This window comes from Oncorhynchus tshawytscha, linkage group LG21 (assembly GCF_018296145.1).
Source record: "Oncorhynchus tshawytscha isolate Ot180627B linkage group LG21, Otsh_v2.0, whole genome shotgun sequence".
NCBI classification, from domain to species: domain Eukaryota; kingdom Metazoa; phylum Chordata; class Actinopteri; order Salmoniformes; family Salmonidae; genus Oncorhynchus; species Oncorhynchus tshawytscha.
Window position 1 is genome coordinate 13,589,300 of NC_056449.1, and position 11,318 is coordinate 13,600,617.

The 11,318-nt window shown below is 43.5% G+C and overlaps 1 protein-coding gene across 2 annotated transcripts; it reads right to left on the reverse strand.

Moving 5' to 3' along the window:
- Positions 1-293: 293 nt before the first annotated feature.
- LOC112220984 (DNA-directed RNA polymerase II subunit RPB2) lies at positions 294-10,110 on the reverse strand. 2 transcript variants are annotated; one of them, XM_024383015.2, is made up of 24 exons: positions 9,943-10,110; positions 9,466-9,538; positions 9,208-9,358; positions 8,990-9,102; positions 8,659-8,878; positions 7,089-7,247; positions 6,797-6,961; positions 6,503-6,699; positions 6,187-6,306; positions 5,829-6,015; positions 5,563-5,706; positions 5,228-5,367; positions 4,962-5,073; positions 4,476-4,829; positions 4,094-4,262; positions 3,878-3,974; positions 3,701-3,795; positions 3,271-3,521; positions 2,802-2,891; positions 2,345-2,452; positions 2,006-2,119; positions 1,723-1,883; positions 920-1,115; positions 294-649 (listed from the first exon to the last, which is right to left on the reverse strand). In XM_024383015.2, the coding sequence occupies exons 1-24, from the start codon at positions 9,959-9,961 to the stop codon at positions 560-562; spliced, it is 3,525 nt and encodes a 1,174-aa protein (XP_024238783.1). In that variant the 5' UTR covers positions 9,962-10,110; the 3' UTR covers positions 294-559. The 2 variants fall into 2 exon arrangements, with proteins under 2 accessions (XP_024238783.1, XP_042159049.1); XM_042303115.1 differs by having other exon boundaries at positions 9,830-9,950.
- Positions 10,111-11,318: the final 1,208 nt, after the last annotated feature.

Here is an 11,318-nt window from a genome sequence, read left to right on the forward strand (position 1 = left end):
TATATATATATACTATATATATATATATACTATATATATATATAGTATATATATATATATATATATATATATATATATATATACTATATATATACTATATATATATATATATATATATATATATATATATATATATATATATATATATATATATATATATATATATATACATATATATATATATACATACATACATACATACACACACACACAGTATATACCTCCGTTTTTCAAATCCACATAAAGCTAGCTAGCTCAATACAAACACTGAATGAAGAAAGTGTGACAATAAATTAAAAACAAACCTTTATTTATTCTAGTTTGACAAAAACAACCGAGACGTTGTTCCTTCCGTTATAAAACAGTGATATCACGCCCAAAATAATTTTGCGAGACAAATCGTGGGGACCTGACCATTAGCGTCAAAACAAGTTGACTGTTGCGTTTAGTTTTTGTCTCCTGAGGCTCCATCTCTCCCACTGAAGAGATAAGCGATGTCCTCGACATTCCTACAACACAATTCCATTCCTGTTGACTGGACAGGGGTTTAGTAGTGCTCCTAACTGGTCATCATGCGAGGGGCGATACTCATGGACATGAGCTCCTGGAAGAGCAGCTTGCAGGCGTATGGCATTCTGACCAGTGAGATCTGACAAGAAAGGGTGGAAACGGTTACATTGTACAAACATCTTATTCGATAAATCTTCCACAAAACTAAGGCTATATAAGGCAAGACTTTTTTATAGTCCTGTTGGAACACTTTAAAATCTATTTCACTATACTGTATTGTAGTTAGAATTTGGAATTGACATTCTGGTTACAGTAATAAAGGTATAATGGACATAAACAACATGTGAACAGGCCGGCCTAAGTAATAAACAGGAATAACTGGGAGACTGGTGGTGGTGTTGTTCCGTACCTGTGTTTTGTTGCGACAGCCCCTGCACTCGTAGGTGTGTGTGCGGGTGTTGGCGATGGCCATGAGGCCACAGAGGTTGCAGACGTGGACCTGGTAGGGGTCAGACGCCTCGAACAGCCTCTCACGCAGGAACTGAGCCGCGCCGTGGGCTATCTGACAATCACGCTCCATCTCCCCAAAACGAAGACCTCCATCACTGGGTGCAAAACGAGAGCATGGTTAGTTAAAGCGGCAATCTGCAGTTACTAAATCAAGTTTTGGACTTATAAAGTACTGACTTATAGCTATTGTTTCTTGAAGAATATAACTTAGAAATACCTCATGAGCTTAGTTCAACTGTCGTACGCCATCAGAACCCAAAATATAACCTTGTTTTACTGCATTATTGTTGCCTCAAAATATGGTTAAAACTAGAATGTTGATATCATGGATGGTCAGTCCTTGCATCCATTGCTCTGTCTATGAATTTCAGTGGTTACATTTCTCCAGGCCCATCCCTCAGCTTTTTACCAAAACAGAGGTGGGGTGCCTGCTTGGTTATTGTTTCAATTAAGGATTCTAGATTTAACTGGGCGAGATCAGGGCCTGTATTCATAAAGCATCTGATCTAGAAGTGCAGATCTAGGATCAGGTCCCTCTCCCACTGTGCATTTATTATCATCTAAAAAGACAGAACTGATCCTAGTTCAGCTCCTACTTAAAGTTGCTTAACAAATACAAGCCCAGGAATGCATGCCCAGTGCACTCAAATAGTGCCATAAAAGGGAACAAGTCCTACGTTAAATCATTCTTAGTATTCTTACCGTGATCTGCCCTCCATGGGCTGTCTGTTAAGGATCTGGACAGGGCCTCGGGCCCGGGAGTGGATCTTGTCGTCCACCATGTGCTTTAGGCGTTGGTAGTATGTGGGACCGAGGAAGATCTGAGAGGTAATCTTACGGCCGGTAAAACCGTTGTACAACACCTAGAAGGGAAAGACGAGGCCCGTTAATTGTACTCTATAGACAGACTAGTGTGAAATAGCTCCGTGTGAAATAGCTACTAAGGAAGTTAGATGTGAATGGTAAAGGAGGGTGTTGTCCTGACCTCGTTGCCCCTCAGGTGATATCCGTATTCAGACAGCAGGTTGGAGACCTTCTGCACGTTGACCGCATCGTTGAAAGGTGTGGCGTCACCAATCTCCCCTTTGTTGGCTGAAACCTACACGGTGAAAGAGGGTGAAAACAAGAAAACTCCCATCCATACACTATACTTTATTTCCATGACAAAAAGTCTGACCTTTAACAAACAAATTCACACTGACCTTTGTAATTTCTAAAATATTTAATCTAGGTACCTTATTAGTTTACTGTCACATTCTTCAGAGGTCTCAACATAGGAGTAACACAAGTTAAAATGAAGTAGGGGGAGGAGTTAGACAGGTACCTTGCCCTGCAGGCACTCGATCAAATGGCCGACTGTCATACGAGATGGGATGGCATGGGGGTTGATGATGATGTCTGGGGTAATTCCCTCGCAAGTGAAGGGCATGTCCTGTGGAAAGAAACGGAACAAAGGACATAGTTCCCTTACAAAAACTTGTGTGAGGGTTCCAGTTTTCTAAGGCATAACCCCTTGCAGGAATATTGCACGTTCTACAGAGACTTCCATGTTCTCTCTAAATAAGTTTTATAGTATTTACTGGGACGTGGTTGACTTAGCATTTCCTCTGAAGAGGCCTTTGGCTTTATTTATGTTTAGGCTCAGTCTAAACACAATGTCTCTAGGCCATTGACTAAACTTCATGATAAACATTTCCTGGCTCAATGTCATACTGTGTAATCTACTTAAGAGTGAGCAGTCCTATAGACTATGCACGAGGAACATGTGTTTAATACGCTACCTCCTGTCTGTACTGAATACCACAAGTACCCTTCTGCCCGTGTCGACTGGCAAACTTGTCACCAATCTGGGGGATACGAACAGAGCGAACCTGCAAGAAGAAACAAATGGAGTTTGAGTTAAATCATGCCACAATTTGGGCCATAAGGCTCCATAACCTTATGGCCCAAGGTTAGAGGGTGCAATATTCAACCAGTGGAGCTCATATTTAATTTAGTCAATCTGTCAACAACTCGGTTTTGGTATCTCGGGCTTGTTGCTTCTATGGAAGCAATCATGCTCGTAAAACTCAACTCAAACCTGCCCATTCTACAGATGACCTTCCTGCCTACTCTAAACTTGACAAATAGGTAGAGCTGCCAACAGGGATAATTTATTACGGTTTGTTTTGTCATTTTTACAGCCTACTAATGCATTGTCAACTTGTCACAATATGCCTATTGTGGGAAGCTAGAGGACTCAGGACACACCCTGATCTTGCAGAACTTGTAGCCCTCCTGGTTGAGGGTGACCATGACTTGGTCCACGATGCCCGTTTCGCTGGTGCGGAGGAAGGTGCTGCAGTCCCTCTTGGTGTAGCGCCGGTTGGTGCTGTCCAGCTCGTCGTCGTTCTCCGGCAGGGTCACCGTCTTGCCGATGATCACGTCCTCGCCAGAGACGCGCACGCCGGGAGCTATCAGGCCGTCGTCGTCCAGCTTGTCGTAAATGGCGTGCCTCATACCTGGGGGAAGGCAGGGGCATTGGATTGTTCACTGAGCAGTTCTGTTTGTATGACTGCCAATTTAAATGGAAGCTGCCAATGGAACATTTTATGAGATGATGGAAATAGTAGGCTCTGATTTTCTGGCCGACTCCTCTATTACTTCTATACTTGTAGATGCCAAGATGCCTAGGACGTACCCGAACATGTTTCGCGTGTGGGTTTTTCAAAGACTTCCTCCTGATCAAAGCCTTTCTTCGACTCTTGTTCTTTATAGGAGCGGTAGAACACAGACCTGAAATAAACACCGTTAATTACACCACCGCCTTAAAAGTCATGATCACAGCAAATTTCTATCTTCAAATCACAGCGCAAACCTGAAGAATCCACGGTCCACCGCAGAGCGGTTCATGATGACAGAGTCCTCCTGGTTGTAGCCAGTGTACGCCGCAATAGCCACAATAGAATTGATACCTAAACCAGGCACAAATGAGAGGATTTCAACGAACTTAAAAAAAGAAAATGGCATAAATCTTTAGGTCAGAGTTAAGGAGTGTTTTTGGCTGCTACTTCTGCAGCGCTCCAGTTCTCACCTGCTGGGAGCTCTCTGAAACGCAGGTACTCCATAGAGCGAGTGGTGACTAAGGGTTTCTGGGGGTAGTAGAGCACATGGGCCAGGGTGTCCATCCGCACGTGGAAGTTGGTGATATACACACCCATGGCTTGTTTACCCATAGCAGACTGGTACGTGTTTCTGGGAGACTACACAGGGGAAAAGATGGGGGGGAATGGCATTAATAAGATTACACTTAAAACAGAGGCATATAAATGACAAATCGTGTGATACTGTATACCAAGACTGAAACAAAAACGTATGTTTTATGTCCTTGTCTTGTCATAGACAATACCATTGCCACCGCACCTAATCAACCATGCCAACTTAATATTTTAGGAGCGTAATATTTTTAGCTGTACCTGGTTGTGATCGGGGAAGGGGATGATGGAAGCACAGACTCCCAGGATCATGGAGGGGTGGATCTCACAGTGGCTGTATGTAGAACAGTAGGCCACGCCCTTCTCCTGGAGGTCGTCAGGGGTCATGGCCAGCATCACCGTCTCTTCCTCCAGGGTGTCGATGTACTCCACCACGCCGCTGGCCACCAGGTCCTGCCAACTGTAGTTGTTGTACTCCCTCTCCTTCAGCTGGTCGATGTGTCTCCTCTTCAGCAGCAGCTTCTGTTTCTCTACGATCAGCAGAGGACGACAGATCCTCCCGGCGTCTGTGTAGATGCGGATCTCCCTCTCTCGGATGTCTCTGATCATGGACACCTAGAAACAGGCGTTAACAGGCGTAGCACATCAGGATAAGGGATATTGTGTTTGTAGGTTAATTCAAATGAATAATAATATAATAAATAATGAAAATGTTAGAAAAGATGAAATTCCGGGGGAAAAAATCACCTCAGACACAATGATGTCCATCTGCCTCCTCAGTTTCCTCAGTGTGTTCATCAGCTGCTCTGGGTCCTTGTGTATTCCCACCCAGCAGCCATTCACAAAGATCTTTGTGGCACTGTTAGTGTTGAATTAATGAAGAAAAAAATTCAGTTAAAATGCAAATAAGAGAGGTTGACAAACTATACAAGTCACTCAGCATAAAAGACTGAGAACGCTTAGATATCTTCTGGACTGATAAAGAGCAGTGTGCTGCCATCTGCTGGACTAACTCTGCGATGGCTGCAGGTGAGATCTCCTCCAGGTTCTCCATGCTCCACTCCTCCAAGAACTCCAGGATGGGAGAGGGCTGGGAGCCCACAGAGATGTAAGCCATGAGAGCCAGGTTCTTCACCAGGCCTACAGCATGACCCTGGAGAGACCAGATAGACAGAGGGAGGCACAAAGACAGGAACAAAGTAAGAAGGGACAATAGCATATCAATGACACGCCTTAATTGACGGAGAGCTTAATTCTTTGAGGGTAACCTCAACCTTAAAATATGGTATGATGCAACAATAGCCCTTGATATGAACACAGATGTCATTTGGGTTGGTTTTGAACGTACCTCTGGGGTCTCGGCGGGGCACACCATGCCCCACAGCGTGTTGTGAAGCTGCCTGGGCTTGGCTAGCTTGCCGTCTCGACCGATGGGGGAGTTCACCCGTCGAAGATGGGAGAGGGTTGAGGCAAAGGTCAAGCGGTTCAACACCTAATGATAAAGAACACAAAAAGTTCTGGTTCGGAATGACAACAATCATCTTGTCGCAGCATAATGGCAAACTGAGCCTAAACTATATAGGAATGTGTACCAGATGTCTTCTGCACTGTTACCTGGGACACTCCAGCTCTGGCCTGATGGGCCTTCTTGACGTCACCCCAGTTCCCCGTGGCAAGAGAGTACTTCAGGCCATCGGAGATGATGCGCGTCTTGATGGCCAACTCCAGGTTGAAGTCTTTCCCTCTGTCAATGAACTTCTGGGCGTAGATGCGGATCTCTTTCAGCAGGTTCTTGAACATTCTAAAAGCGTCCAAAGAAATGAAAAAGAGCTTGATTCAAGTTACAGGCTTAGTATCCCATTGACTTCATAAATATTCACCAAATGCTCAGTTTGGATAGGAGTGCGGTTTGCACAAAGTAGTCCTGCATCTGTGAATCATAGCTTCGTAGAGGTGTTCCTTCAGGCCTTACCCTCGGAACAGGAAAGCCAACAGAGGCCCAGCCAGGTCCAATCTTTTGTTGCCGTAGTGATCCCTGTCATCCAGCTCTCTTCTGCCCAGAGCAGCCAATAGCAGTCTGTGGACCATGTACCTACAAACAGACCCAAATATACAACACTGTGTTAGGCTAATACATCAAGCACAACAACAACATATTGGTCTTTATGCAATCAGTAACATCATACTGTGATAACCATAAAATTACATATAGAATCTCCAACAGAAACCTGGTGAATTATTGGATCTCTATGATTATTACATTAATATAACATAATAAAAAAACACACCCTAAGAAATAGGCCTTTTTGGTCTCACAGAAGTCACTGACTCCGACATGGGGGAGCACCTCCTTCTGCAGCACCTCCTTGGCGTATTTGATCCTCCTCTCTTTGGTGACACCGGGCTTGGCACCACGAGAGCCGATGAAGTTCAGGGCCACGTTCTGCTCCTGGATCACAAAGGCCTCATCCAGGGAGGGCTTGACCTGGTGGAGCACAGCACATCAGATTAGAGGTGTGGGTGGGCGATGAGACAGAGGGGGGAGTATGTTTCATGTGTCAGTTAAAATGTAGAACTTTTACCATCTCCATCATCTCAGGGTCGTCAAAGTCGTAGATGATGTGCTCCAGGATGTCTCTGTCGGACACAAAGCCCAGGGCTCGGAACACTATGATGATGGGCACCTCCTGTCTGATGTAGGGCAGAGTGGACACGATCCTCTGACCAATGGCACTTTTCTTCACCCCCTGGGGGAAAAGAAACAAGGAGAGTCAACATTTGGGTGCAGTAGCAGAGGAAAGAGAACCTAAATGCAACTTTGCCAGCAAATTCAGACAGGGTATATTTTGGTGTTCTAGGTTGTTTGTTTCTCACCTGTCCACCCCTGGCCATCATGCTGACCCAGATGGAGCTGGTAGGCCGCGAGGAGTTCTCCAGGCAGGAGCGGCACTCCCCTGTGTATGCGTACTTTGAGTCCTTCTTGGCAAAGACGTACACTGTGTTCGTGGCCATCTTTTCTTGGGCAATCAGGACCTTCACACCAAACACAACAATTGTTATCAATAAAACTTCCTCTTCAAGCAAAAGCGTGTGTTTCTCAGGTGCTTCGTGAAAAGTATTGAAGAAACATTGGTACCCAAACAAACAAGGCCAGAAATACAGTACCAATCAATCAAAAGTTTGGACACACCTACCCATTCAAGGGTTTTTCTTTAGACATCAAAACTATGAAATAACACATATGGAATCACGTAGTAACCAAAAAAAAGTGTTAATCAAATCAAAATATGTTTTATATTTGAGATTCTTCAAATAGCCACCCTTTGCCTGGATGACAGCTTTGCACACTCTTGGCATTTTCTCAACCAGCTTCATGAGGTAGTCACCTGGAATGCATTTCAATGAACAGGTGTGCCTTGTTATAAGTTAATTTGTGGAATTTCTTTCCTTCTTAATGCATTTGAGAGATTCAGTTGTATTGTGACAAGGTAGGGGTGGTATACAGAAGACAGCCCTATTTAACCAAGTCCACATTATGGCAAGAACAGCTCAAATAAGCAGAGAAACAACAGTCCATCATAAGTTTAAGACATGAAGGTCAGTCAATATGGAAAATCTGAAGAACTTTTAAAGTTTCTTCAAGTGCAGATGCAAAAACCATCAAGCGCTATGATGAAACTGGCTCTCATGAGGACCGCCACAGGAAAGGAAGATCTCCAGAGTTACCTCTCCTGCAGAGGATAAGTTAGAGTTACCAGCCTCAGAAATTGCAGGCCAAATAAATGCTCACTGAGTTCAAGTAACAGACACATCTCAACATAAACTGTTCAGAGACTGCGTGAATCAGGCCTTCATAGTCAAATTTCTACAAAGAAACCACTACTAAAGGACACCAATAAGAAGAAGAGACTTGCTTGAGCCAAGAAACACAAGCCATGGACACTAGACCGGTGGAAATCTGTACTTTGGTCTGATGAGTCCAAATTTGAGATTTTTGGTTCCAACCCCCTTGTCTTTGTGAGACGCAGGGCAGGTGAAGGAATGATCGCCTGACCTCAACCAAGTTGAGATGGTTTGAGATGAGTTGGACCACATTGTGAAGGAAAAGCAGCCAACAAGTGCCCACCATATCTGGGAACACCTTCAAGACTGTTGGAAAAGCATTCCAGGTGAAGCTGGTTGAGAGAATGCCAAGAGTGTGCAAAGGTGTCATCAAGGCAAAGGGTAGCTACTTTGAAGAATCTCAAATATATTTGGATTTGTTTAACACTTTTTTGGTTACTACATGATTCCATATTTCATAGTTTTGATGTATTCACTATTATTATACAATGTATAAAACAGTAAAGATAAAGAAAAACCCTTGAATTAGTAGGTGTGTCCAAAATTTTGACTGGAACTGAACATCCCACCCTCCACCCCTGTTCGCTCTTTCTTCTTCTACCTTCTCAGAGCCATTGATGATGAAGTAGCCCCCGGGATCTAGCGGGCACTCGTTGAGCTCACAGAGATCACGGTCCGTCAGGCCGCTGAGAAGGCAGTAGGTGGAGCGCAGCATGATCGGGATCTTGCCGATGAAGGTCTTTTGGTGCTGGGTCTGCAGCTGGTCCTCTCCCTCCTTGATGATGGTCTTGGTGATGTCCACGTACAAGGGAGCAGAGTACCTGTATAATACATATGTGAGCCTGGTTGGCACTGGCAGGAATAAAGATTGCCTATGACATGCACGAGAAATATATTGTGATAAAATGTTGGCTCCAAATGGGCCAACTTACGTGAGGTTCCGGAGTCTGGCTTCGTTGGGCATCATAGGTGAAGGTGCTCCATCTCTTTCCCAGTGAGTGGGTTTGGAAAGGTAGATCTGTTCAAACTTCAGCAGGTAGCGTGGCTATAGAACAAAGCAACAGGCTCATTAATAACAGGCCATGAATGAGTGCCCTCAGAGAGGCCCTACATAGAGCAGCGTTTCAGAAAGTTCCTGTCTGTCACTCACCGGGTCCTCCACCTCTCCAGAGGTGTGCTGGGCCTCAGCCTGCAGGTCAATGGGCGGGGCGTCCTCCACAATCCTCTGCACAGACATCTGGATGAACTCGTCAAAGGAGTCCAGCTGCTGTCGCACCAGACCCTTCTCATCAAAGTAGGAACTGTAGTGTGCATCAGAGAAGATAGTGTTATTTGAACATAAGCAAGCTGCATAGTGTATGCTCCATGATGATCAAAAGAGAGATAGGTAGGGAGAGCATAATGTTACCTGATAACAATCCAGCAAGCTTCCTGCCATAAATCGGGGGTGATTTCATCCTCATCCTCATCGTATTGGATATCTGCAAGAGATCACGGAAAATACATCAACAAAGTGAATGCAGACACAGTGATTTAATGTTAGCCTAGGCCCCGGATCTAGTTCATGGAGTTTTCTACAGAAGAACAACTGATAGACACAAAGAAAGGTATTTCAGCTCTGCAGATATCAAAGACAGCTTTTTTTTTGCACATAATGTCATTATGTGATGCTCATATAGATAGGCCTAGTTGAAAGTGTGCTATAGCTAGCTAACTTTAGGTGTTTAGTTTGGTGAAACCATATTTGGTATGTAACAAACAAGTCAACCTACATAGCGCTAGCAAACTTGCTTGCCATCTCTTCTTGTTGATGCTCCTGGCGCCATATATTAGCCTATATGCTAATTTAGCTAGCTGGCTACATTATGTAAAATAGCTGAAATACCTTCATCTTGGTCATACATGGTTACTGCTTATTCCCTCTCGTGTTTGCCTAAATAAGCAGAATCCGACGTTTAAATCATCAACAGTGTCGGATTCAACGTTGTCTAACGTTGCACACTTTGCTATCTAAATGAATACAAAAAGAAATATTGACGGTCTATCGTAAAACGTCATTTCCTGCCAAAACTGTTATTTTGCCGTGCTAGAAATTAGTCTTAACTAAATATGTATACTATTCTGCTCTAATATTAACTATGATAATCATATTATTTGATCTAATAAATAATATCTTATTATTATTATCAGATGCCGAATCTTAATAGTTGTAAACGTAAATAAACAACATTTCCACCAACGTCAGTTCCGTCAGGATATACATGGAGTTTTGGTTGCAGCAACTCACATGTGTGATGGATTTAAACTACAGCTTCACAGACTAGATATTTCGCTGGATATATAAAAATGAAGCATCCGCTTGGCGTTTCCACTCATGACCAAATATGGTCGTGATAGGAAGACCTTAGCCCACTGGCCGGCAGTGGGGGAAGATGGAACGAGCTGGATTTCGACGACACTCTGCAAATGTTTTCATCGATCAAACATTTGATCTCAATACCGTTTTCTGTTCCCAAAACTAGAATCTGTTTTGAACAGAGTGGACTACGTTTTGTGGACTTTACCCTTTGCAAAAGTTTTTAAAAATCGCGTTTAGAAGGAGTGCAAAGACGAATTGAATTATTGCGCACGTGCACTTTACAGAGTATGCGTTCCCTAACGAAAATATGCAGATGATGCTAGAACGCGCCAATAGAATCTCGCTAGCTCGTGCTTGGCTCTACCCACCTCCTGCTTGCTCTGCCCACGATAACTAATTTGTTCCCGTTGGAAAAGACAGGCTGTAGAAAAGACGTGCTGTGGTATATCTTGGTTTAGTTATACACATTTTTGATAGTTCAGTTAGGGGCGGTAATGACTGCCAACCGCCGTTAAACTCCACCAAAGAAGAAGAAGAAGAAGAAGAAGAAGAAGAAGAAGCAACAGCTCGTGTTGTTATTCAAGGTTATGTTATCATTGTTTAATGTATGGTTCAATTGTGTTACTTTGTAAAGATGTATAAATTGTTGCCACCCCCATTACGGGAAATAGTTACATGTACATTTTTTCGACATCTATCAATTCCATGTCTATCTGTAAACCAAAGTACCAAATCGATCTCATCACCTCTACCAAGGCACTATATGTCTGTGTTTGAAGGAAACATGTTCCATCATAAACTCCCTTTTGTATTGGATGACCAGTGGTGGAAAAAGTACCCAATTGTCATAGTTGAGTAAAGATACCTTAATAGAAAATTACTCAAGTAAATGTGAATGTCAC

Coding starts and splice junctions, on each gene's coding strand:
- LOC112220984 (XM_024383015.2), bottom strand. Junction 6,307..6,502: donor AAAAAGGCCTATTTCTTAGG/GTGTGTTTTTTT, acceptor GTCTGTTTGTAG/GTACATGGTCCACAGACTGC. Junction 3,522..3,700: donor CACACGCGAAACATGTTCGG/GTACGTCCTAGG, acceptor GCCTTCCCCCAG/GTATGAGGCACGCCATTTAC.